The sequence below is a fragment of the Crinia signifera genome, chromosome 1 (genome assembly GCF_055691185.1).
Source record: "Crinia signifera chromosome 1, ASM5569118v1, whole genome shotgun sequence".
NCBI lineage: Eukaryota > Metazoa > Chordata > Amphibia > Anura > Myobatrachidae > Crinia > Crinia signifera.
The window spans coordinates 141875937-141903862 of NC_139217.1; the positions used below are offsets into that span (position 1 = coordinate 141875937).

The following is a 27926-nucleotide window of genomic DNA, read 5'->3' on the forward strand; positions in this document are numbered from 1 at the left end:
AAGAGGGCAGTACTAGTGGTCTTGGGTGTGTCAGCACGCTCTCACTTTACAGCTACACTGAGCTCTGTGTGTGTGTGAGACTCCCTGTGTGTAGGCCTAACAGAGCAGCTGCTTCTTTCTGCTTATCACTGTGTGATAACCAACAGGTCAGGTAAGGTACTCTACACCTGTGTGTTCTACCTGTATAAGGCTGCAAGAGGGATGGAGGTGGTAGTGTATTTGTGCATTACTGTGTTTGGTTAAAAAAACAAGGTTGTATCTATTAGAAGTGAGAGAACTTATGACTGGCAATGATCATTTATTTTGCAAGTAACACTGATATTGTTTGTGCTTAGTTGATATATATAAAAAAAAAAAAAAAAAGTAGTGAATACACCCAGTGTATCCCTTTCAAACTTTAGCAATACTGGGAGTAACTTTAATGTGACTGGGAGTATAGATGTTCCTATAATCCACAGATATTAAATGTATGTTCTGTAGTTCTCTTCATATCTTGTAAGCTAAAATAAATATATATATTAAAAAAAAAAAAAAAAAAAGTCCAGTATTTAAGTTGGCATCAGGCTTGGAGCTGGCACTGAGATGCACACATCACAGGCTCCTTTGCCAGAGTGAGCATATTACAGCCAGTGTTGTAGTTGTTGAGTGCTCAGGCTGAAAGGGTTCTATTGCTGTAATGTTTAAATGTAGCTATCGGGCTGCCCTTGAACACAATACTACAGTAGGGCGGTTTCCTAATTTGCATAATGTCTACCTGTTGGGTGGGCACCGCCTGTGCCTTATACTGTAGTTGTTGGAATAGGTTTTTGTGTTCTGGCACCATGCGAGAAGCTTTCCTGTTGAAGGTGCTGCTCTGCAATATTGCTTATTGTCTTCCTGCGACCTTGTGTCTGAAAGCTTTGGCGAATAGCCATGGCCTTGACTTAAACAATAGTCTGAGTATTTTTTATTTTTTTGTGCACCTAACCTGGCATCTGTCTTTTTGCAGCCCTTGACATCTACCCAATAGCAATATGGCAAAGGTGAGTCTCTCAATTTGTAGTTTTCCAGTAAGCAGATGTGCATTTATACGGCGTGCGTATTCTTTTATCTGACCAGTAACCCTCAAACTTATTTTCTGCTTTCTTCCCCTAACCTTTCTAGAATTGCTTTATTTGCATTTTCTTTTTCATATCAAAACCACAGTATCGTCATGTATGTAGTGTACAGCTTGCTATCTCTCCAGACAGCAATACATAACATTGATGTGTGCAGTTCTGTTTCTGATGTAGTCCCAGAATTGTTTTCCTTCTCTTCTCTACTAGTGAACCCACCCAAATACTAAAAGGAGGCTGTGTATATGCCATGTCACTGGTCATGTGAGCAAGCAGCATCTATGATTGTGATTAGTAACCCTGTCAGTGCTTTGTAGTGTTTAGCCACACAGCAGCTGCTGAGACTGTCCTGTTGTACTGATCTCCTAAACAAATACTGCTAGGGAAATGCCGGCTTCTGAGCTTACCACAGGAATGGCATTATGTTAATAAACGCAATTAAAGCGGCACAACCTTTTTTTATTTGGATTTTCTACGAGCGTACCAAGGAGTTATTGTAATGTAGGGAACACACAAGAATGATCGTGAGATGACCATACGATGGTCGCATAATCTGCTGGAGCACGTGATCTGCATCTGATACCAGTGGAAGGGGTCATTTTCAAATCCTGACTGCAGCAGGTAGGATCTGCAGAACAACCAGCAGGGACGCGCATTGAATCTGATCTAAAACATGCCCAATTTACATACAATCGGTCGAGATTGTATCGGAATTGAGGCCAAATCATTCTAGTGTGTACCCAGCATAATTCTGCGTACCCTGTGACCCAGAAATGAAACTAGAGCCATAGCAGGGTAGTTCTATGATGCTTCTTGGGGCCTTAAGGTGCCCATACATGTTACAATTATTGTATACAATCTCATTGCATCGCGTCTCGGTGATGAGATCTAGTACAAAAATTATTGTATACAATAATCACTGCTCTGCAGAGCAGCCAGTGATCGTTGAAGAGCTGCCGTGAGCAGCGCTAGACCATGCCACTCTGCCCGCCCCTAATCTCTGCCACTTTATCAGGATGACTGCATCTCCTGGCATGACAAGCCCCGATTTTAAAATACCTAAATTGGGAGGTATGCTTGTGTGTCTTACATCATGGAACTGAGGCTGGGGGCACCTGAGGCAGTGACACTGCGTGCCGCCCTCTTTGCAGTGGCGTAACTAGGGTTCTGCAGCCCTAGCGGGGGAGGTGCTACATGGGCGCCGGAGCAGATGCCGGAAATGTGCTTCCTGCGCTGCTCTCTCCTGCCAGATGCTGAGACTAGATGTGCGCACTGCGCCGCTCCCCCCCCCCCCGATGCTGAGATGTGTGCCCTGTGCTACTCTACCCCGCCAGACGCTGAGATGTGCATCTCCCTCCCCCCACCCTGCCAGACACCGCCGATGTTGTGTCACCCTCTCCCCCCACCTAGCAGTCCAGGCGCCTCCCTCCTCCTCCAGCCGCCCGCACCATGAGGGGAAAGAAGCAGTGCTGGGCCTGCCTCCCGCACAGGGATGACACTGCTGCAGTGCTGCTATGTTCAGCCTGAATCCCCCTGCCGGCTGTCTCCCCGTCATCCTGTGGCTGGATCCATTTCTTGAAGCTCCCCCCCCTGATTGGTAAGGGCATATGGAGCCCTGTACCCCTCTAACTGTAACCAATGTGTGTGAAACCTCTTGACCCACCTAGCCTCCTCCTTTTTGTGTGACACCACCCCTCCTCCCTTGTTTGACACCTTGTCCCCTGTGGGGAGGGGGCATAAAGTTATTTGGCTGGGGAGCAAAATTAATACGCCACTGTCTCACTGCTGGTTGCTCAATCAATTTAATGGTACTTTGCAGGTGATGAAAGGAAGAGGTCAATTTTAGACCAGGAGAAATATTACCTCGGCACACTGAAAAGAATTTGCAAGGCATCTCTGTTCCTTGTGGTCCCTAGCTATATGTTATAATTGCATATTAGTATGCTACATGATGACACCTACATTATTAGATTTAAATTGAGAGGCAAGTCACTTGGCAGCAATATCCTCCAAATGGCATTACAAGGACCAACACATTCTAGTCCCACCCATGGGTCTTAGAACAGTTATATTAAATGGCATTTGCTCATTCAACTTAACCCCTTCCCGACATTTGACGTACATTTACATCATGGCCGGGATGTACTTCCCGACACATGGCATAAATGTACGTCATGCCTTTGAAGTGTCACCGCATCTATAGACGCGGTGACAGAGGGACGATGTCTGCTGTCCCTGACAGCAGACATCTTCCCTCATTGCCCAGGGGGGGCAGCGATGCCCCCCGCCATAGGCGATCGCTGCGATTGGCTGTTCAAACGTGAACAGCCAAAAGCAGCGTTTACTGTGTGATGTGTAAAATTTAGACTCTGCTGCCCCCTAGTGTCCAAAAAAATTAAAGGAGGTTGAAATAATGATGTAGTAATAAAGTTTAGATATGGTTTATGTTAGTTTAGTTAACTATTTTGAGTGGTATGATTATTTGTCTCACAAGCAGAAAATTTTACATTTTGCAAATAGCAAAATGTTCAATTTTTTTACGACATTTTGGTATTTTTCACAAAAAAAAAAAAACTTATCGACCAAAATTTACCACTAATTTAAAGTACAATGTGTCACGAGAAAACAATCTCAAAATCACTGGGATAAGTAAAAGCAAAAAAAAGTTATCCCCACTTAAGTGATACATGTCAGATTTGAAAAAAAGGGCTCTGTCAGGAAGGCAAAAACATGCTGCGTCGGTAAGGGGTTAAAGGATCACTTTGTTTATACAGTATATGCAAATGTTGTGTTTGTTATGTAGCTTATTCAATGCATCTACAAAGCACTTTGATTAGCGTTTAGACAGTTAACTCTATATTCATTGTTTTTATAAGCTTGAGAACTAAAACAAATAAAACATTTTTGTCCCCCCTCCACTTATGCTGAGTACACACCAAAACTATTTGGGCACAATTCCATCAATCTGGATCCAATTCAGACCGATTGGATGCAGATTGGGTCAAAATAATTTGGTTGGATCTGTATAAAGGGGCATACACAAGTAGAGATCTGTGCTAAGCAATTTTGCTAAGCTATTTTGCTAAGCAATTTTGCTGGTGTCAAGATCTCCCATGGGGAGCACATACACATGCAGAGATTTGTGCTAAGTGATTTTGCTAAGCAATTTTGCTTAAGCAAAAAAAGTCAGGGTAATGGTTCAGAATGAGAGATTGTGATCAGTATCTCTCATTCTGTACACACAGAGAGATTTGCAGTAATTTGCTAAGCAATCTGACTAGATTGTGACTGCATGCACTGACTAAGTTAGCAAGAGATATTTAATCTCTCGGAGCATACACACGGAGAGATCTGTGCTTACTTTCTAAGCAATCTAGTCAGATTGCTTAGAAAATAGCACAAATTTGCTCTGTGTGTACACCCCTTTAGATCCATTCATCTGAATACAGATGGGATTGGATCGTATGCAAATCGTATCGCACGATTTGCATACAATCCAAATCGTTTTGGGTGTACCCAGCATAACTCTTCACTGTAGGCCTTTTGGCAGATGGGTGTGGATCATTTTGTCTACAACTGGGGTAGCCAACTCCAGTCCTCGAGAGCTACCAACAGTTAACATTTTCCAGTTCTCCTCACAGAATCATAAGTAATCAGCTCCACCTGTGGATCATTTATAATGTCAGTCAGTAATGAGTGCACCTGTGCCCCAGCTAGGTGATCTAGAAAATGTGAACTGTTGGTCGACATGCAGCAAGGTCGACAGGGTCATTAGGTTGACGCAAGCATAAGGTCGACAGTCAAAAGGTCAATATGGGGTTTTCACTGTTTTTTTTTTTTTTTTTTTTTTTTTACCCAAATGTTGACACAGGTTAAAGTGCACCGTGTCCTCACTGCGCTCGCCATGCTTTGTGCTTGGTGCCTCACTACGCTCAGCACACTATTTTATTCTCCCAACATACCCTAGTGCAGGGCTGGGCAACACCGGCCCTCCAGATGTTGATGATCTACACATCCCAGCATGCCTTGCATCAGTTTCAGCATGGCCACATAGCAAAACTAATGCAAAGCATCCTGGGATGTGTAGTTCACTAACATCTGGAGGGCCGGTGTTGCCCAGCCCTGCCCTAGTGGATGGTAGGGCATGAAATACCGCCTGTCAGCTCAAAAAACAGTGAAAAACTGTCGACCTTGCCAATGTCGACCTAATGCTTGTGTCTACCTAGACCTGTGTTAACTTTGCTCCGTCGACCCCCCAATGCTTTTTGACCTAGTTGTTGTAAACCAAATGACCGTATCCCTGGCAGATGTGTGCAGCTAGCTAAACATCATACTTGCTAATACCAAATTGACAACAGTGATTGTCCCCTTTTCATACCAGTTCCCATGCACTCTTCTGCTGGGGTTTGACAATAACCACATCATCTAACCTGAGTCCCAGCTCTAGGAAATCGGTTACCCATTTATACCCCTTTAAAGCTGCATACATACTCTGCAATACATTGTTTGCTCTGCCATTGATCTTGTTTCATGAAAAATTTATTTTTAACGTCTGTTTACACTGAATGATATTCCTAGTCCTAAATGACATAGGCAAGGTGAGCAAGTCTCCAGCACAATGCTGGAATCCGCAGGTCTCTGGAGAGGGGGCAGGGCTAAAATTATGCAAATTGCAGCATTTTAGCACCACCCCCTTCCTGCAGAGCCACAGGATTTTATTTTATTTTTTTAAAGGTGGTGGGGCTTGGTGACTCACCCTCTGCACCCTCTTCCCAGCATCTGCATCTCCCGCATTCACAAAAGCAGGAAAGCATGTGCATATCATCTGCCTGTATTGCATAGTATGTACGGGCCTCAACACTGCCATGAATATCACACGTTATTGCATGCGAATGTACAGCAAACAGGGATATTGTGCAGTGCGGCATAAAACATACCACAGATTGGAATGGTGTGTGTGTGTGTGTGTGTGTGTGTTGCCCTGTGCAGCCGGTGAACCTGCTCTATATTAACAATCACTTATTTATGTGCATTTGTATAGCCGTGTGCCATAACTGCCTACCCTCCTGCATTCTGCGGGAGACTCCCTGAAATAGCAGCAATCTCCCTCTCTCCCTCATTAGTCTACCAATCTCCCTCATTTCACCTGGCCCACATTACACTGTTACATTTTGGGGGAAAAAAGGAATGCGAGACAGAGACATTTACATTGCATCATCAGCACCATTCCTCAGCACTTTACCAAGTATAGCAACTCTTACTAACTGCTTTGGGGCTCATCTACATTTAGATATAAGTCATTTTACAAGAATCCTCTCAAATGTAGCAGTATCTCTTTTCATAATCTCTCCATATATGGGACTAGACACGCCCTTTGGGGGGAGCATGACACACACCCTCAGTGGGGTGCTGTGCAAAATTCTACTACCAACTATAATCTCCCTGAAACTAGTTTTCAAAAGTAGGCAAGTATGCCGTGTGCATATGCATCCTCGGCCAAAGCCTCTTGGCGCACATAATGTCACAGAATTGACAGGGCAATAAATGTTACTACCTGGAGTCTCTAGTAGCAGGGTGTCTCCCTAGGTACCCCTAGCAAGCAGTTATGCCTACATGTTGGCCATGTGCCCTGTGAAATAGCACAGCCTTCTTATCTTCCTATATGTATTATGGCACTATAGGAGGCTAGCACACACCTATGGATAGGGTGCCATACTGAAAAGCTTCCGCGATATTTTACTGGTGCATCCAATCTGACATCTTATTTGCTCACATGTGATTCTGTAGGCTCCGATGCGCACGGGAACGCGCATCGCATCAGGTGTCAAACAGATTTGGCCTATTTTTAACAGATATATCGGCCTGATCCATTGAAAACTGGTCAAATTGCACCTGTGTATGGAGCCGTTTAGTTACCACTTTGTGATAATGGGGAGAATGCATGCTGTAAGAAACAATTTGTTAAACTTACCTGTAGAACAGTCATAACACACTGGGTAACTCCAGTCTGTACGCAAGTTGTCGCAATGATACTTGCACTACATGTGAATATTTGCAAGTATGCTGAGTTGCATGTATCTGTGGTTGCAGATCTATGTACTGCCCTATATTTCGGGTCTTGCAAATAGCCATTTTTAGGGTGCACTTACATCTGCCTTATCCTTGGTTCAAGTGGTCCGTAGGAGAGATCACAGAGCATTGAAAGACTGGATTAGTTCCGACTGCCTGACAGTATAATGCTTTATTTTTCTGGCTGTAAATCAAGCAGCATAGTAGTCTGCTAGTGATACTGTCATGGGAGGTACTGAGAAGACGAGAGGCTCCTGCTATAGTAATCCCTCCTTTATATCTTCCACGGTCACTTGTTTGCTCCTTTATGGTGTTAATATGCAGAGCAGTGGAAACATGCCAAGTGACAAATAGCAGAGAGATGCTGCATGCAGAATGTAAGGGTAATGTGCTCAGATTTAAAAAGGGGGAAAAAAAAATGAATTACCACAGGTTATATTCCAATTAAATAACTATTTCTAAAATTTAAAAAAAACATTTCTGATGATCAACAGTATTTTGTAGGGTTCTGTGTGAAGGGGGGGTCAACCCGGGATATTCCCTGGTTAAATGTGCTGTGTGAGAGGGGGTCCTTTTTATATTTTTTTTTTTTTTTTTTTTTGTCCTACCTGAATTTTTGGATCCAGGGGGGGGGAAAACCGGGGTTATTCTGTCTGAAAGTCGCATAAGTTTTATAGGTCTTCCTATTCTATCTTCCTGGTTATGGTATAAATGGTTGACCTAAACATGGACGACGGGCATCGTAGAAGTATAACTCGTCCTCTCACATGGCTCGTTGTGCTTGCCATTTTTATTCTCCACTGTTTAATATAAATATATAACAAAGTGTATGGTCTATAAACTGGAGACCGATTTTTTTTTTTTTTTTTTTTCTCCTGCCAAGGTTACACTATGCCATCAGCGCAAGGGATAATACAATGAAATGCCTTATTACAGAGACCATAGTTTTACACTTGCTATATTACATACTGTGCAATCACACCTATTTATCTCATTATTGTCGGCTCGCTCAACATAATTGTTCTACACTTGTTTTTCAGTGCAGTCCAAATTCAATATTTTTTTTCACTTTCAGACAATTAGCAAATTATTTACGGTGACAAATCATCAAATGTATTACTGGTAGTGTAAAACAGGGATAATTGCCAACTACACTTTGATGAATACAGACGATAAGATCTGTTCACCCAGTCATGTAAAAATAGATAAAAAAAATGTACCATATGGCTGATCATGCGTGTAATGTTGGTTTGATGTATAACCATACATCTTGCTCACCCCAGGGCAATTGTGTTTTTCTGCTTTCCTTATTTGTAAAACTGCATAATGCATACGATGGCTATAGATTATTGCATTCAAGGGGGATATTCAATCTCCCACCACCATTACCGATGGCCCTTTTTCAATGCTGTCTTCCTTGATCGCATTGAACATGGATCTCGACAGAATGTGCCCGACTTCACGAGCAGCCAGGCACGTTCTGCCGGGAATTGTCAAGTCCCCAGCCTCTTAATCTCAGTCAAGCAGACCGAGAACGGGACAGGATCACGGCTGTCGAGCCAGCCCAAGTTGTGACCCTACATTGAATCAAGCTATAGATTACTTTTTTCATTTATTTTTTTTTGTAAGCGATAGAAGGCACCCCCATCATTGATAATGTTCAGCAATAGTGCAGTAAAAAATACATAATTAAAATAACTTTTTTTTTTTTTTTTTTTTAGATTTATTTTGAAAGGTTCTTTAGCCATCACACCATTTGCTTTATGGTTTATTTTTTTTTTTTTTTTTATCATAAATATTTAAGTGTTCTATTACAAACACATAGCAATTAAATGGTCTAAATGAATGTTTACTTCTGTGGCTTGAGATTTTTTCCATTAAACTGTAATTGTTTACTGTCATTTGCAATACACCATTATGAGCGATTAGGCTATGAGGTGGGTTACCCAATGTCCTATTTGGGTTCTACTCAAGAAAATGAGCTGGTAAAGTAATCATGCATAATCTAACTTCACAATGCCTAGAGGTTCAATATTCAGTGTAACAGAATGCTAACTGTGATGCAATCTGCAATAAAATGTGTCGTTAAGATATCGGATGCCTGAGGTGTGTTATGCCGCCTGTGCGACTCTTGAAAATCATGAGCCATGTGAGGGATGCTAACTTGGGGTCCATGTGCTGAAATCTACAAATGGACACCCAAAAAAAAATGTGGAAGATTAAACATGTTCTGTCCTTTATAAGATCCAGTTCACCAAAACTGTCTAGCCTCTAATTGTCTCTTCCATTTTAGTATACAAGAGGAACCATAAATGATTTCCCTGGATTTAAAGCCAATGACGATGCAGAAGCACTCCGGAAAGCAATGAAGGGTCTTGGTATGTGTTGCCCAGCTGTAGGTGGTCGTCTTTCAGATGGCATGATCTCCTTATCATTTACACTCGCTTTAATTACATTACTTGACTGCACTTGCTGTTAAATTATCTAAAGTGTGTTCTATGTTCAGAAAATTCTCCCAAGATATGTACCTATTTTTATCTGAAGCTGTAACATTTGCGTTTCTTAAGGCTAGTTTTGGCTATTGATGTGTTTTTTTTTTTTTTTTTTTTTTTTTTTTTTTTTTTTTTTCTTTGGACTATATATTCAAAATTGCTTAGAAATCTCTGCATGCAATAATGTGTGACCCTGCGAGGTCGGTATAGCATGGCTAAGTAGACTGGGCAGGAGTCTTATTGTTGACTCCTGTAGGATGAATTGCAAAGTCAAAATTGCAAGTGCAGTTAGCCAAGTCGCATGGTAAATATGTCTTCCATTAGCCAGGGTCGCACAGGGTGTACACCCTTTTTACTGTGTGTGTATTATAAAGCACAATACTGGATGGATCTTTTGAATGAAGAGAGCAATTACTTTAACTTCTAGTTTGTTTTGTACATACACCTGAGCGCTGAGAACTGGATTCTGAGTGGCAATTAATGCAGTCACTGTTCTGATGCCAACAGTGATGGAAAGTCCTATGCTACTACTCAGGGGCGGGCTGGGCTGGGGGGCAGGGTGCCATGTGCCCCCCGGGCCGCTGAATCGTTTTAAATGCGGGCCGTCATTGTTCTGAGGCTGCTGCAGCCAGACTGACCAGTTTCCGAGTGGTCTCCATAAACATGGCCGCCGGCCTCCTGCACTGAGGACATGTCTAGTGCAGGAGGCCACTACAGAGACTCTGTATGTTCCACCTACTTCCTGCCTGTGCGTTACACTTTCTTCCCTATGCTGCAGCCTGCCTCACTGTCTGGCATCAAGGTAAGAGGGAGTGGGACTGTACAGGCTGAGCAGCCTGTAAGGTTCAGTTATTATACAGGGGGGAGCAGCCTGTGGGGGTCCAGTTAATATTTTAAGGGGGAGCAGCCTGTGGGGGTCCCATTATTAATATACAGGGGGAGCAGCCTGTGGGGGGTCCCATTATTATTATACAAGGGGAGCAGCCTGTGGGGGTCCTGTTGTTGTTGTTATTAATATAATACAGGGGGAGCAGCCTGTGGGGTCCTGTTATTACACAGGGGGAGCAGCCTGTGGGGTCCTGTTATTACACAGGGGGAGCAGCCTGTGAGGGTCCCTTTATATACAGGGGGAGCAGCCTGTGAGGGTCCCTTTATATACAGGGGGAGCAGCCTGTGGGGGTCCCGTTATTATTATACAGGGGAGCAGCCTGTGGGGGTCCCGTTATTATTATACAGGGGTAGAAGCCTGTGGGGTCCTGTTATGATTATAAGACAGGGGGAGCAGCCTGTGGTGTACTTTTATTATACAGGAGTAGCAGCCTGTGGGGGTCCCATTATACAGGAGGAGCAGCCTGTGGGGGTACTATTATACAGGGGAGCAGCCTGTGTTGTCCTGTTGTTATTATAAGACGGGGAGTAGCCTGTGGTGTCCTAATATTATACAGGGGGAGCAGCCTCTGTTGTCCTGTTATTATTATAAGACGGGGAGTAGCCTGTGGTGTCCTGATATTATACATGGGGAGTAGCCTGTGGTGTCCTGATATTATACAGGGGAGTAGCCTGTGGTGTCCTATTATATATATATATATATATATATATATATATATATATATATATATATATATATATATATATATATATATATATATATATATATATATATATATATATTTTTTTTTTTTTTTTATATATTTTTAAACCGCAAAACCTAAATTTAACAATGCGCTGTTACGTATGGGCCAGTGCTCTGGACTGGCCCCCCAGGCTAAAAGTTGCCACCCTGCTACTACTGTATAGCTGATTTTGTTTGGAAGTCATGCATCTTTGCAATTACACCGGCCCTAGCCCTCTCGCATGCTATGCACAGTAGAGGCTAATGAAAATACACTATGCAATTAATAAGTGCCACTCAGACTTTTGGCAGGATATACTAAAGGAGATACCCTGTTTATGTATGTATTAAGCCTTGCACTCCGGGACTCCAACACTAAGGGTAATGCAAGCTGTTTTCATTGCACTTATGACTTTTTTAGAGACTGGCAGTGAAACCTAACCTTGTGGTGAGAGGTTTTTGATGGTGTATGCTGTAGGGGGGGATGAGTTTAGTATGCCACCAGTCAGGATCCCAGCATTCATAATACAGACACTGGAATCCGGACTAATGCCAGGAGACCAGTACCAGAATACGGAACTGCCGGAATGCTGGTTGGAAGTATGCTGGGTGGTTTAAGGTTTAGCTGGGAACGGAGGGTTTAGGGCGGCTATGGCATGGTTAGGTTTAGGCGGCAAGGTATGGGGGTTAGGAATGAGTATATTCTGTCTTTAGTTATTGCTAGCCATTACTATTGCGTGTGCTGTTATAGTGGCAATTATTAGACATGGCTAGAAATAATTCCATGCAATGTTTTAAAAAAAAAACCTTATTAAATACAAATCAGTTATTGGCTGCCCTTTAGTCAATTTGAAGTGTAGCATGCTGTTTAAATTGTAACAATTCTTTTGACCACCTTTTTAACTCACGGTCTTCTCTATTTTGACATCTAAACTCAGGTACTGATGAAGACACTATTATGAAGATTCTTACGGCAAGAAGCAATGCTCAGCGCCAGCAAATTGCTCTTGCATTTAAGACCTTATTTGGCAGGGTAAGGATGACAGTAACTGCTCTACAAATGCATTCAAAACCAGATCTTACATATGTGGTACTATAAATAAAGAAAAATGTTACAGTAGTCCTAAAATCGTTACATTTCAGAGAGACCCAGATTGCGGTGTATGTAATAATACAAAATGAATACTCTGGTGCTGCTTCAGCATACCCTACATACTTCTGGTTCACCGAGAGAAAGAAGAGTGTCATTATGGATGCACACTGTCTTTTCTAATTAAAACATTTTATGTCAAATTATGTACTCTGCACGGGTAAATACAGTACAGTAGTCACAAATGTATCTAATCATGTTAATGTATGGATGTGTTTACTGCTGACTTTATCTCACTCCGCATTGCCTCAATACAAAACTTCTCAAAAACAGTTCTGTTCTATGTATCAATGTTTTTTTTTTTTCCTGACCATTTCCAGTCCCAATGGTACTTTTTGCAACAATGAGCAAAATTACTAACTTCAACTAAACTTTGTTATGAATAGGATCTTGTTGATGATCTGAAATCTGAGCTTTCCGGTAAACTAGAGAATGTTATTGTGGCACTGATGACCCCATCACGTTTGTATGATGCATATGAACTAAAACATGCTGTCAAGGTATGTACTGTAGTTAATTATCACAATCAAAAATAATGGAAAATCTGGAGATACTTAATATTAAAGTGTGTGTGGTTTTTTTTTTTTTTTTTATCATCAAAAGGATTGTAGAGCTTTTTTATTTTTTCTACAATTGATTTTAACCCCTGGGTTAACTTAAGACCCATACACACTAGACAAGACTGAGAGCATAGGACCTTTCTGAGTGTTATTATTATTATTATTACTTTTCTAGTATGTACATGCAATATTGTTCACTATGCGTGCTCCCATGCATCGTTCCTTCATCCTGTGTGTACAGACTAGCGACATCCTCATTAATGGTGGCCATGCTGCATCTGAGGGAGAACATGCCTGGGAATGTGAATTGCTAATATAGCAGCAATTACCGGTCAAAGTTGATACAGCAGGGAAATCCTCTGGCCCTTAAAACTTTTAGATAAAAATGCTAGACAAATGCTTTATCAAAAATTATATAATGGATTGTGGTATCTCATGTATAGCTATATGGTTTTTGCATCACCGTATAGCCATAAGATTATACTCCCCAGATTTTCAACTAAAGAAATACTTTAGATCACACTTGTCACTTTTTGGTGCACCCAGTCATTTTTTAAATGATTTCTTCATAACTATATGAGATGTTTGTGTGTGAGTAACACTGGCATTTTAGAGAAAATGAATAAAAAACACATTTTGTTATATAAATGTTGTAAATTAAAAATCTTTCCTATAGAAGGTAAACATTACAGGTCATGATGATGAATAAAAATGTTTGGCAAAACTTCATACTTACTGTATTTTGACAACTTCACTTGGCACTTAAAGGGTTAAGTAAAGAGTGCCATGTTCTACAGAGCTAGATTAATTGTTTTTGTTTTCTAGGGTGCTGGCACTTGTGAGAATGTGCTCATCGAAATTCTTGCTTCTAGAACGGCAGCTGAGATCAATCATATAAAAAATGTCTACAGGGAAGGTATATGGGGGGGGGGATATATATTTATTTCACCTGATTATATCTATTTAAGTAAATATGCAGCTTGGAAAAGTAATGCACATATCATACGGTAGATATCATTGTCCAAGCTAGGGATGGCCATTGGTGCAGTCACGATCAATGGCTGCCATCGATGGTGATACAGCAACCAGCTATACTATGTGATGGATGAGCATCGATAGTCATCCATTGTCTTTAACTGAGTGGCTTGTAGGCCAATCGGGACAGAGTGTCGGGGGCCTCTGTCCCGATACCTTGGAAGAAAAAGACTGTTTCTGCTCTGCCATCGATGGAGGGAAACTGGTTCTAACCCCCCACTGCCCTCACCATCGTTGGCAAAAGTATTCAATAATGACAATAAACAATGGTTTGATTTTGAATAGTCGATGGCCATCCCTAGTCCAAGCCAGGTTGCGGTCATTCAGGGGCATCTTAAACCAGGTTAACTGTTTGTATGTGGATTCAGCACACATACTCAAGGGGAGGGGGATCACCTGAATAGACTAGGTTTGATTTTTCATGGGTTCAAATTGGTTTTGTATTGAGAGAATGTTTGTGTGTTGGACTATTGGTGCACTTAATCCAATCTGTATTAAATTACAGTGGTAAACATCAAACCTACCCTACAGTACATGGCTCTTTAAGGGTATTATATTATGGTGTGTATGTATCTAATGGTTTTGTATTGCCAGAACAAAACTTTAAAATCACACAAAAAAAATATTCAAGTATGTATAATGAGATGATAAATTGATATTGTATGTACAAATTATATTGTATGTACATAAGGTAACACAGCATAGCTGCTATATGCATATCTCTAGTCTCACTGCATGAAGCAATTGATATCTTCAGCTGATTGTAGGAGTTCACTGATATGTAATAAAACATGGATATAAGTCTACCAGTGATAAACAATGTTTTTAAATTGATTTAATATTACAATATTTTAAATGTAATAGGAATTTTGATACGAAGTTCCTCCTATACTGTTTTTCTGTAGAGTATGGCTCTGAATTGGAAGATGACATCACAGGAGATACATCTGGGTACTTCCAAAGAATGCTGGTGGTTCTTGTCCAGGTGAGAAAAATGATGTACAATCAAGTGTGTGTGTGTGTGTGTGTGTGTGTGTGTGTAAGTGTATTTGTATAATCCATCCTATCGATGTACAGCTTATACAGGGAAAAATGGGGTGCAAGAAGGGTTAGTGTGTGTGTGTGTGTGTGTGTGTGTGGGGCAGGGTGCATCTCCTATTGGTGAGATGGAACTAGTTCAGCTCTGTTTTGGCCCTGGCACAGTAATTCTAGCAAAAAGTATTATAGTTTGCGTGGGTTTAAGAAAAAATAAAAAATCTACAACTGGCTCTGCCTAATGGGGAGAGGGGACTTAGGTGGCAGATGGAAATGACATTCTGCACATGCAGTGTATTACTTGGCATATCGAGAACAAAATGAGTACCATGGCAAGGGGAGGGGACTGTTTTGCACACCCTCCTGAGAATGTGGGTGTCTTCTCACAACAAGGGGTATGGCCTTAAAGAAAATGCTATATCCACAAGCCTTGCTTTCTTTACACTTCCTCACCCACTGCCTTTATGCCAGCCTACTCAGCAGTCATAGTTAGGCTCCTCCTTGGGCTCTGGCCTCTTAATGACAGCCCTCTCTTTTCCCCTATTAGCCCCTCTTCCAAACAGCTCTACTCAGCAAATCACCTTTAATTTCTGACTGCAGAGAGAGTGCAAGGCGGTGGGTGAATCACCTATAGAATCTAGGCCCCTCTGGCATAACGCCGCTATTGTTAGGGAAGTGTCAATATTATGTGATCTGCTGCAAGGGGGTAATTTAGATAAAAAATGTTTAGATTTTTTTTATTTATTTTTTTTAATATTTATCAGGAGTGGCTTTCTGGATACTCAAATCCACCCTGCATGCACCACTGTAATGAATAAAATATTCCCATTTATTTACTTTCATAGGCTAGCCTCCCTCCAGGGGTATATTCAATGACCTTTGGTGAGCTGTGATGGAGAGCAGTGCCAAAAGCTTGCGGTCACAGCCCGCGGGTCAGTATTCAACTGGCCCTGTCCCACCCTGCACTCGCCATTATCAACTCGCTGTTTTTTTTTCAGTGAGGTTGAAAATGTGAGTGCTGTTGTCAAAACGGTGAGGGTTGCTGTTATATGCAGCGGCCTTGCTGTTCGGGGGAATCCTCTCCATCCTCTGACGGCGAGGATTCCCCCGTAACATAGAATAGGGCGAGCGGGTTAAAAGGCGAGGATGGCTTGTTTTCGGAAATCCTCTCCAAAAACAAGCCACCCTTGCCTCAGAAACCCCCTCACCAGCGGCATTGAATATCACGCTTAAGAAACCAGCAGCTAACATACCCAAGGGTCCCTTTTAAAGATGTCCTGACCATCCAATGCATTCCCAAAGTTCCTTTTGTTGTGCTTTTGATATGATTAAATATAATTTGGCACACAATGGTCTCATCCACTGTATTTGTGCAGTCCGTTTACTTTAAATGTGACAACGCTGGTATTAAGCTTCCAAAAGTCCTAGAGCTCAATTCAGATTTGTAAGCAACACTGATGTTTTATGTAACTGAGCATTTATCGGTAGACACTGTATGACTCAAGGTACTCTATCGATGCTGGCTGCAATAAGCAGCAAAAATAAAGTGCTATAAATTGTTTGAGGGAAGGGGTCCCCCCCCCCCATCGTTATCTTGCCTAGGATCCCATTATGTCTAAATCAGGCTGCGCCTCCTAGATTCCCCTACCATACATATAATTCCAGCTGAAGGTATTTGTAGAACAGCTGTTTGTACTGTAATTATTTAATACTTTTCTATAGGATGTCTTCTGACTCATGGTGGTGAAAGTTCAATTGTGTTTGACCTGAGTATTTAGTGTTGCTCAACTCCCCTTCCCCAAATTGGCCAATGTTTTCACTGCAGTATTGTCTATGCACAATACCATATTGGCTACTTCCTTCTTAATGGCTGTTGGCATAAAAGCAGAACTGAGTAACCACACATACTGTTCTCGCTGTAGAATCTCTGAAACACTGTATGAACTGGGTCATCTTGGTATACTGGTAAGAAGCGGGGGAGAATATTTCCCTATAGGTCTCTGCTGCAGGTTAGCCCCTTGAGTGGTGGGTTTTGCTGGGGCAGGACAAACCTACCTGAGCAAAACCCACCACAGAACATATGAAGGCTCCCCAGACGCCAGTCAGTCAGCATTGACCACAGGCAGCAGGCTCTGGGATGTTCGAGGCGGCGCCTGAGCGCTCCCGAGTGTGCCGCCTACGTCACTGCTGTAAAGGGCGAATGGCGGCAGGGGGGTGACAGGGGGTGGCCCTAGAGGTGGTGCTCCGCTGGAGGCACCTACTGCATAGTGGTATGCCTGGAAATTTTCTGCGGCAGCATAGCTGCGACTGGAAAACTTCCGGGCATACCACTCAAGTGGTTAAATACTTAACATTCTGACACTAAAGAATTAAAGTATACAGTAATGTCAATTTGTCAAGAGCAATTATCTTCATGAGTGTATTTACTGAAAGAGGTAAATGTCAAAATTCTCGGTGAGATTGTGATCTAGTTCAGTATTAAAAACAGGACGTTCCACTTTAAATCCCTGAAGTGCTAAATGTAATACACTTCCAGTACACAATGTAATTTGCAGTTTATCTTTTTTAAATGGTTTCAATATCCAGTTATGTTTTTGCTTGACATTTAAACCGATTTGGTTGTTTTGGAAAGTGGCTGAGCAAATAATGAAAGCATCCGCAAATAAATACAGCGGATCATTTCCAGAGCAGTTGAGTTATCACTTGCCTGCATATTATTATTATTATTATTATTATTATTATTATTATTATTATTATTATTATTTTTTTTTTGTAATTATTAGATAAGTCACAGCACTGACACTTGCACATATAGTTAAATTGTATTAATTATCAAAGGTCCAACTTTTCAATAATGACACAGGACTCCGGGCCAGATTCTCTAAGCTTCAAAAGTGATAAAATGGAGAGCGATAAACAGCCAGCCAATCAGCTCCTGTCTGACATTTTTCAAACAGTCTGTGACATGGCAGGTAGGAGCTGATTGGATGGCTGTTTATCACTCCATTTTATCACCTTTTGAAGTTAAGAGACGCTAGCCCTCAATCTGGTAGAATATCAAAATCCTTTATAAACACATAAAAATGGAAAAAACAACAAAATACACATACAAGAATCACATATTATAATGAAACCAATTATTTGAAAGAAAGCTGGTGTCTCAGCTATTTTGAACAATTTGAATCTTTCTAAAAATAGCATCAGCAGGGTCATTGAAAATCTAAATATATGGTGAGTGGAGAGAAGGCAGGGATGGGATTAAAAATAGGCCCTGGCATTTAAAGTACACAGGCCCAACTTGGCATCAAAAGTGAAGGATGTAGTTGTGCTTGCTCCGGAAAAGGGGGACCTGCTGAGCAGTGCTCAGGATACAGCCAGGCTGGTCCCCGCTCTCTATCCAGCTGTCCATGCATTATTCCAAGCGACGGCAGCTCAATAGGGCCCGGCACGCCCCCCCCCCCCCCCCCCCAAATCGGCTACTGCTCTGTTTATAAAGATTAAATTTGTTCAAATAGCTGAGACGCCAGCTTTCTTTCAGATGTTTCATTATAATATGTATATGTGTTTATATAAAGGTGGACCATTTGTTACACTATATAATTAATACATTTATCTATAGGTGTCAGCACTGTGACTGTTATCCAATTGTGCTTTCTTCACCCTTTACAAGCTGGCTGCTTGCTGCACATGTAGTTTTCCTTGCTTATTTTAAATATAATTTATTTATAGCTCCAGGGCATTGGTGTGACTGTCATCACCTCCCTTTCCATTTTTTTTTTTTTTTTTTCTAACCACATTAAATAATATTGTGTAGTTTAATCATGTACTGCTTTTCCTTTAGGCTAACAGAGACCCGGACTCCAAAGTGGACGATTCAATTGTTGATCAGGATGCCCAGGTCCGTGTAATGCTTTTCTGTTTTCTTGGTACAAAGAGACAGATGGTTCTGTGAAGCTGCTTAGCTTTATGATTTTCTTCTCATTCTAACAGGACATATTTAAAGCTGGGGAGCTGAAGTGGGGCACAGATGAAGAGAAATTCATCACTATTTTAGGAACACGCAGCGTTCCTCACCTGAGAAAAGGTAAATAATTCTTAGTTACTACATTCATTAAAATGGTCTTCTGAAACTGGGCACTAGTGTGGACATTAAGAGGGGTGCGTGTATTTATCAAATCATAAATAGATAAAGTAGTACCCTTTAGCTCCTAATCAGTGGAAGATTTTACCTATGGACAACAACAAGCGCATGTTTAAAAATAAATTGTATGTTCCAATCTTCCCCAGTCCTTCTCATAAGTGTGTAAGAAGCATATTAATTTTAAGACATTTCTATAAATGAGTCACTTTAAGCAATGGTTATTTCCCTATGAGTTAAATGTCCACACAAACCTCACCCATAAGATATGGAAAAAATTTCCGCTGGTGAATCATCGGACCACAGAAGGAATACCCATTTTGCTGGCTTGTTGAACAAATTCAGAATTTTTTTTTTTGTGTTAATCTTTTTAAAAGCAGTGCTCTGCTCTTCACTTGTGTGCTGCTCACATTTCTTCCTTTTTTAAAGGTGTGTTGTTTTTTTTAAGCACCAGTAAAACTCAGTGGCGGGTTTCACCCATGGGCTGCAGCCCCACCCCCCCAGGTGAAATCCGCCGCTGTAGTGCACTGGCTTGGGATTGGCAGTGACTTCCTCTTGGAAGTCCGACCTGTTGTCATGTCTGTGCGCACACTCGTCGAGTTGTGTGCGCGAGCGCACAGCTTAGAGGGAACACTGGTCGGGATATCAGGGGAACTCCTGCATCGATTGCCAGAATTACCACTGATTCTCGGCTACCCTCCTGCACCCAGGATTCAGTATAATGCATTATACAGTTAAGCCCACCCTTGGCCAATAGGAGTCCCGGTGGCAGGCTTAAGTGTATAATGCATTATACGGACTACCAAGCTGCCATGTTCAGCTCTCCAAGGGATCAGAAAATGGTATTGCCTGGAAATCTGGACTATCCTGTGCCAGCAGCACAGCTCAGGCCAGAAGATTTCCAGGTATACTGTTTAAGGGGTTAATCACCCACCCCCTCTTTGCCCCTCCAAGAATGGAATAGTCTGAGTATTATTCAGAGGAGTAGCCCATTATGATTGATTCCCTAGTCTTGTAGCAGGTTTATTTCTGGTCCTATTGCATTCCCAGCCAAGTCATTGGGATCTAGAATACATATATAATTTTTTTTTTTGACCAGATACAAAATGGGACATGTACTAAGATGTGGGGTTATCTGTAGCTATTACTAACCTCTGTCTGTTTTACAGTGTTTGATAAGTATATGACAATCTCTGGATATCAGGTGGAAGAGAGTATTGACCGGGAAACATCTGGTCACCTAGAAAAGCTACTTCTTGCAATAGGTATGAAACCGACTTCTTCCTTTTTTAAGTGGTAAATTTAATAAATTTGTGCATGTTTAAAAATGATTGATTCTGCAAAGTCACGTTCTTCGATTGCTTTTCGTTTTTCTCGTTATCGTGTTAAATCCTTCCAGGTAACAGTCTAGAATAAAGGCTCATTCTGTAATGTGTAGATTCTGTCATGAAGTATTGCAAAGTATAATTATATATATTTTAAAGGAGACTTGGTTTAGGCTCCAGTGGCATACGCAGGATTTTTAGAGGGGTTTCCAAATGTAATAAATATCCCACTGTGTAGCAGATTGGAGTAAGAACTGGGGGGCTGGAACAGCCCTGAAAACGAGTAGTTTTATACACTGGATAGAGTATGGAATACAGTATTAATATTTAACAGTACAGATGGTCTATAGTACAGGCTGTTTCAAAAATTTAAATAAGTGGTCAGGAAAAGGTTAAACATGCCATAATAAATAAACACACAAACATTATAGAACCAGTACTGCACTTTCTAAGCTCACATTCTCCCACCTCATGTTAAGGCTCCTGTCTCTTCCTCCTGGTAGCTACTCTCTTGTCTATTGTGATTGAGGGTTTAGATCCACACATACAGTAAATGTGGTAGAAGATGCCGGTACACTAGGTATGTGCAGCAGCTCTGCTCTGTCCCTTACACTACATGATGTGGTGGCAGCTGATCTCTATTGATCATATTATGTACCAGTGCCATTGTTATAATTTAAGGCACTTGCCCAGAGGAGGGGGGTTTCTGTGCAACCAGACCCCCCCCCCCCCCCCATCATTTGCCTATGTGTTCTTTTTAAATAGGTCCCACAAGGTCTCCCAATATTATTTTAGCCTTTATGATGTAGAGAATGGTGCTACCCTTCTCAATTAGAGAGATGATTTTAATGGTGTATGTACTGTAAGTACAGTACTTGACATCTTCATTGAACCTCTTATACCCCTTTTACACTGAAATCCTGGATCCGGTATTTTGAACACCGTTCCAAGCCAGGTCGGATCTGGGATTTTCATCCATTTGATGCCGACCCACAGTGTAAACGTGGGTGGAGCTTGGAGATTACATAATCTCCACCGATCGCCGGACTTCCGCGCCAAGGTAAGCTGCTTGGCTTCTCCCAGCCTCCGTGCACACCCCCCCCCCCCCCTAGCCGTAGAGGTAAATGGATCCCGCAAACAAGCATACATTCAACTCCTCCCTGCCTCTACTGCTGTCTGCACAGTATAGCAGACGGGAGCGGAGGTGCTGTGCGCCCACCGTCCAACCTTTGTTGACTGCAGGGTGCTGCGGTCTGGAGATTCCCCCATTTCTGTAACGAGAGCCAAGTTTGATGAACCGGCATACCCGTTTACACTGCCCACTACGCAGGTCCTGCCTGTGTTCTACTCTGGTCAGGACCTGGGTAGAAGTCACTTGTACAGGGACTCTGGTTAATCCCATTTACACCGCCGCTGACCCGGGTCCATGAGGGGGAAAAACCCGGGTTTTTACGGCGGTGTCAAGCACCATAGTATAACTAATAAATGTGAAGAAGTATGTGCAACCCTTTCAGGGCAAAAAGGTAAAAGATTTGTTATGCCGTACACAAAAATCAACCTACAAATATAAATGCTGATTCTTCAATAGAACTAGTAAAATTATGACCATTTTCAAATGTAAAACAGAGAAATAAAATCATAATTTAACATATCGAACAATAATTACCTGCCTGCAACCAAGAGTGGAGGGGGGAAAAAGGGCACAGGATTAAAGAAAAATAGGGCATTGATGACCTAAAGGTTGATAGGAGTACCATGAGGTGGATTGAAAGCACTGCACTGATTCAGACCTGTTAGCAAGGCTGCAATATTTGCAGATGGACAAAACCATGCTGTACTGCAGGTGGGGCAAATGTAATTTGTGCAGAGCGTGTGAGTGGGGTGAAAGTGTTTGACTATATAGCCTCTTACAGATGATCGCCAGTTTGCGTGGCCCAATCTGCCAGAATGGGGCGCATAAAACTCTTGTGCACCCCATTCTCGGCAATGGGACGTGCAAGCAAGTCCCCATCCACCAGCCATGCCCCTGGCCAGCACTGGCAGGCATAATGAGAGGCTCCATCTGTATGATCTCTAGGCAATCCATAGTAAATAGAGCAATCTAGAGGTTGCCATAGAGACAGTGGTTGCTGAGTCCTGAAGCGTACGAGTCTTTCTGTCATTTTTGGGGAAATCCAGTTGATCATCTAAATAACCAGAAAGAGCCCAAGGTGCAGTGCAACAAAGAGGTTAGCCTAAGTCCTATGGTGGCATAAGGATGAAGACCATTCCAAACACAATGAACACGCTGCCCCCTCAGATGCCCATCGGGTGGCTTTGTTTTGGTGCTATACATAATCTCTGTTTAGTAATCTCCTTTTTTTTTTTAAGGGTTTAAATTGGAAGGTATTTAAAATGGTATTCAAAGGCAGAGAAGGGATTTGCAAAGCCCATGTAGCCAGCTCAAGAAGTTTGGTTGCTGGATACATTTTTGGGCATATAAAAGCATAAATAATGGAGAAATGAATCAAAGGTTTATAAAATTTTGACAGTGTCATTTTGAGAAAACCGATCTTAAATATTAGGTAGCCTGGAAATAAAAGAACCTGTGTTGTGGAAAGTGTTTATATTTTTCTGTCAGTGAGCGGGACATAGGAGATGTTTTGGAGGTTTCGTAGACTTGGACTACCAGAAGATCTCCAAGCCATAAATGGTTGCAAGGTTTTGCCATTTGTGAAATGTAAACTCCCAACTAGAGGTAAAGAGTAGAAGTACTGAAGGTTGAGGGACCTCCTTAACTGTTTCCTATCCTTAATAAAAAGTGGAAGCCAGAAGTAAATGATCAAATAGTGGGACTTCAGATTTGAGGACTGGGCATGTGACAACAGCCAAGGGAGAGTGGATCATCATGCCTTGCCACAGTTTTGCTATTAGGGAATGCTAAAACTATTGCTGCCCATACACTTGTGTAATTAGATTCGATGCGACATCACAGTGCAATATCCATTGAACCCGATCGCATCTTGTGGTGCTAAAGTGTCCCCTTTGCAGCACCCGATGTCGCATGCCATCTTGAGATGGCACATCGGGCTCGAAGAGGGAGGGCAGCGTTATGTAGCGCAACAAGTGCTAGCTGGGGTCAGTCAGCGGTGGCGGCAGAATTGTTTAAAACACTGGGCAGCCCTCTGGCTGAGCTATCTCAGTGTTTTAAACACTTCTGCTGCTGCCACCGCTGACTGACCTCGGCCGCCCGCTAGCGCTACATAACGCTGCAGTCTCCCACGCCGCCAGCGGTCCCTCCGGCCCCCTCTCCCCAATCCCAAGTCAATGAAAAAGTCACCTCCCACCAGTGGATTGCTTTTGAGCATCGCATGTGGTTAAAAACCACATGCGATTGCTCCTGCAATTCGCTAAATAAATATTTGCAACACATAAGATCTTGAGACCCAACATTCGACCGGCGTGCATGGCGTCAAATGTCCCCTTCAAAAATGCATACAATCATTCGATTTATCAGCCAGATGTGGTCGAAATTGAATGATTGCATGCAATATCTCATGCAGCCCACACATGCGCCGATGCCGGCGGTGCGATGGGGTGCGTGCTCCCGCGGCGCCTCATCGTACAGTACAAAAAGTATGTGCTGCACATACTTTTTGTACTAGCTTTTTCTAGCACAGCATCGCATCGCATGCACATCGTATGCACAAGGCATATGATGCTGTGTGCTAGTTAAGCCCACAACGCACGCTGGAATCGGTGCGTGTGTGGGCTGCATCACAAGTGTGCAGGTGGCAGCATATGGCAAGGCATGCTGGAATGTGTACTTTCACAACAGCTGGAGGGCAATGTGTGTATAAACTAGTATCATTGAGCCCAATGTATAACAAAATGCATACAGGTCAGAATTTTTTTTTTTTTTCCAAATTTTTTTTTTTATGAAGCACTTACAAAAACATACAGGAAATGTACATTTGTTTTAAGAATATATTGAGTGTTTAGGAGAAAATAACGTATTGTAGAAATATAGAACGATGTAATGTATATCGTGTTTTTTTTTTTTTTTTTTTTTTTTTTTTAATAAAGAATAACTTAATGTTTCTCTGTCTCCATTGATTGTTACTATATACGAAAGCATAAATAAGGTGTATAATTCAATCTTTAAAACCATTTATGTAGCTCTCCCACATGGAACAATCAGATTGTTTTTTTGAGAAACTAGCCATCCTAAAGTGGATTTCATTATAACATATTTGGGTATTGTCCTCCCGCCCACCCATATATACGCACACACACGCGTTACAGACTTGGCTTTCAAAAATGTTTTTTTTTTTTTTAGTGAAGAGTGTTAGAAGTGTTCCTGGATATTTTGCAGAAACGCTGTACCACGCCATGAAAGTAAGTAAGCCTTCAGCGTGTGTGTGTGTCAGAGCAACTTTGATATTTATAGATTACAATATCCTATTCCAGGCCTGGATAAATCTACCCCATGGTATTATATGCAGTCAGGGCAGCACAACAAGGGCCACTTAATGTATGTTAAGTGATCAGTTTGCTTAGTATAATTGTGCTATCTATTCCTAAAGTTATTGTGGCCTACTCAGCGCTGTTCTCTTAACTTCATGTACAGGGAGCTGGCACTGATGATTGCACTCTTGTAAGAGTCATGGTTTCCCGGAGTGAAATCGATTTGCTTGAAATAAGGAAAGAATACCGAAAGAATTATGGGAAATCTTTGCTCCAAGCAATTAAGGTAAAATAGATGAATTCATTCTCCATATCTCACAAAAGAAATACAGTATATACTCGAGTATAAGTCGACCCGAATATAAGCCGAGGCACCTAATTTTACAACAAAAAAAACTGGGAAAACTTATTGACTCGCGTGGGACCCTCACTGGAGTATAAGCCGAGGGGGGCTTTTTCAGCATAAAAAATGTTCTGAAAAAGTAGGCTTATACTCGAGTATCTATGGTATTTTGGCTCTTCATGTGTATATATCAAGATAATGAGATCTAGAACATGATCTATCTCTTATTTTTCCATATTCCGTAGACTCCCTGTTTTTCATATGACCCAAGAGTTGGTACAGTGGTTTCCTTTTTTATAGTGTTACCATAATGCTAACGCATCGCGACATACGGTTTCACAAGAGATTGGATGCATGCAATCTAGCTTACATTATAAAACTGCGGTTGCGATTGTGGCAACATTCTAAGAAGACTTAAACCCCTTCTTACTGCAGCCAAATTCCCGGGTCTAGCATATAGACCCGGCATTTTCCTTTTTAACGCGGGATTTTTGGCAGTGTGAACGGGTCGCATACCTGCATCTCAGACACGGGTAAAACCCTTCTTTTTACCCGTGTCTGAGATCCGGGTATGCAGACACGGGTTGACCCATTCACACTGCCAAAAACCCGTGTTAAAAGGCAACTTCCCGGGTAGAATTTCTTCACCCGGGAATTTGCCTTGCAGTGAGAACGGGGGTCCAGCGCGGCATGCCGGGGAAAAGCTGTGTATTTCTCACTCGCAGTGAGAACACGGCATTATCTGTACAGGGTGATTCAAAAGTCGCAGTACACCCTTTTGTTTCATAAACTGTGCAGGAAATGGGAAAATTTACTTAGATTCAAGATGGGGCCCATGTGCGGTACATACCCTAAAAGATAGCCCACTTTCTCCCCCCCCCCCCCCCCCCCCCCCCAAACCATACTGGAGTATTCAAGTTTTCACATTTCCTGCAGTTTTTGAAAGGGTGTACTGCGACTTTTGAATTGCCCTGTACATCAGGTATTTGTTTTTTGTCCCCAGAATTAAAGGAGGTGGCAGCTGACTGTTGTGCATTGCCATTGGAATTTTCACAGACACCGCTGGATTAGGATACATATTTAGCATGTCTGTTCTATGATGGTGGAACCACTTTCCTTTTTGACAATGGAAAGCTCTACCATTTTTGTGTCCCTGGTCCTTTACAAACTATTGTAGGCCTGTAGATCCACCTGTCATACCTAGCTCCGTTGTACAAGATGTTTGTTTTGATATTTACTTTTTGGAGAGAATGTCCGGTACTTGTGTATTATCACGGCGCCCCCGATATTAATTTTCACGATTTTTTGTATCCCATCGCATGCAATACACCCGATGCAATGCGATGTAAGCCCCTATACGATGTTAAATTGTATAAGCACCCTAATGGGTGCTAACAATGTTAAATGCACCCCCACACCCCACCCCCCAGTATGAACGTGAACCCGAAGCGTGGCGAGTGCAGCAAGCCTGCGAGAGGCGGCGGTACGCCTTTTCATACCCCCACTATCCACGTCGGCGTGGAGTTGACTTTATATAGTGTGGCGAGCACAGCGAGGGGACGAGTATACCTGTGAAGTAATGTGGGGCTCGCTGCGCTCGCCACACTATATAGAATCAACTCCACGCCGACGTGTATAGTGGGGGTATGAAAAGATCGGAGGACGTGTACCGCTGCGCTCGCCATGCTTTGGGTTCACATTCATACTGGGGGTGTCATGGGGGTGCATTTAACATTGTAAGCACCCATTAGGGTGCTTATACAATTTATAATCGCATCGTATGCCATATACAATTTTAACATTTTATGACATTGGGGAACATCGCGGGACATCGCATGCCTTATGGTCTGCGATGCGATGGGCGCCGTGAAAATACACAAGTACCGAATGTCCTAAAAACCTGCTATTTTCTATTTTTATCGTAAGTTTCCACAAGTCTAGGTCTTCAAACATCGAGGGACAGATTATTATTATTACTTATTTATTTTTTGTAATTTTTATGCTGAGTATCTTACCGTGGTTTTCCTCTCCACAGGGCGATACATCGGGAGACTACAGGAATACCCTCCTCCTTGTGTGTGGAGGGGACGATGAGTAACATTTCAGCTGAGAAGTAGTAGATCCGCTTTGTGCAATGTCTGTATATCCTACTAGAGCGATTTTTACTAGATGCTAATTGCTTTGTTACTCACATGGTGCATGATCAGCTCATGAGAAATAGAACTGTGTCCACTTAAGAGAATTTGTAGGTTACAACCATAATGCTGGTGCTATTATATATTTGGACCAATGCACAGTCAGTGTTTATACTGTATGTACCGTGTTTTCTTATCCTTGTACTGAAATTGAAACCAGTAGCTGCCATTTCAGACTCTCCGAGTCAATCACTCTATAATCTCTACTTTATTTTTCCATTGCCTGTATTTGTCTTTTGACTGAGAATATTGTGTAGTTTTGTACCTACCATTTACTACATGCAGTATAAGATAATCTAGGTAATGTTGGCATTTGCACAAACAAAATACTGTCTAGTAATGGTCTGTGAAATAATGTAATAATGTAAGTAATGTTGTAAGCATCCTTACTTCGCAAGAAATAAACTTTGGTATTTCACATTATTTCTTACA

General features: G+C 42.0%; 1 protein-coding gene across 1 annotated transcript; it reads left to right on the plus strand.

Moving 5' to 3' along the window:
* On the plus strand, positions 1-27917 carry ANXA5 (annexin A5). Its single transcript, XM_083174442.1, has 13 exons — positions 1-151; positions 989-1022; positions 9457-9541; positions 12206-12300; positions 12804-12917; positions 13803-13893; positions 14918-14997; positions 18889-18945; positions 19038-19131; positions 20355-20450; positions 24829-24887; positions 25120-25242; positions 27335-27917. The coding sequence occupies exons 2-13, from the start codon at positions 1014-1016 to the stop codon at positions 27395-27397; spliced, it is 966 nt and encodes a 321-aa protein (XP_083030568.1). The 5' UTR covers positions 1-151; positions 989-1013; the 3' UTR covers positions 27398-27917.
* Positions 27918-27926: the final 9 nt, after the last annotated feature.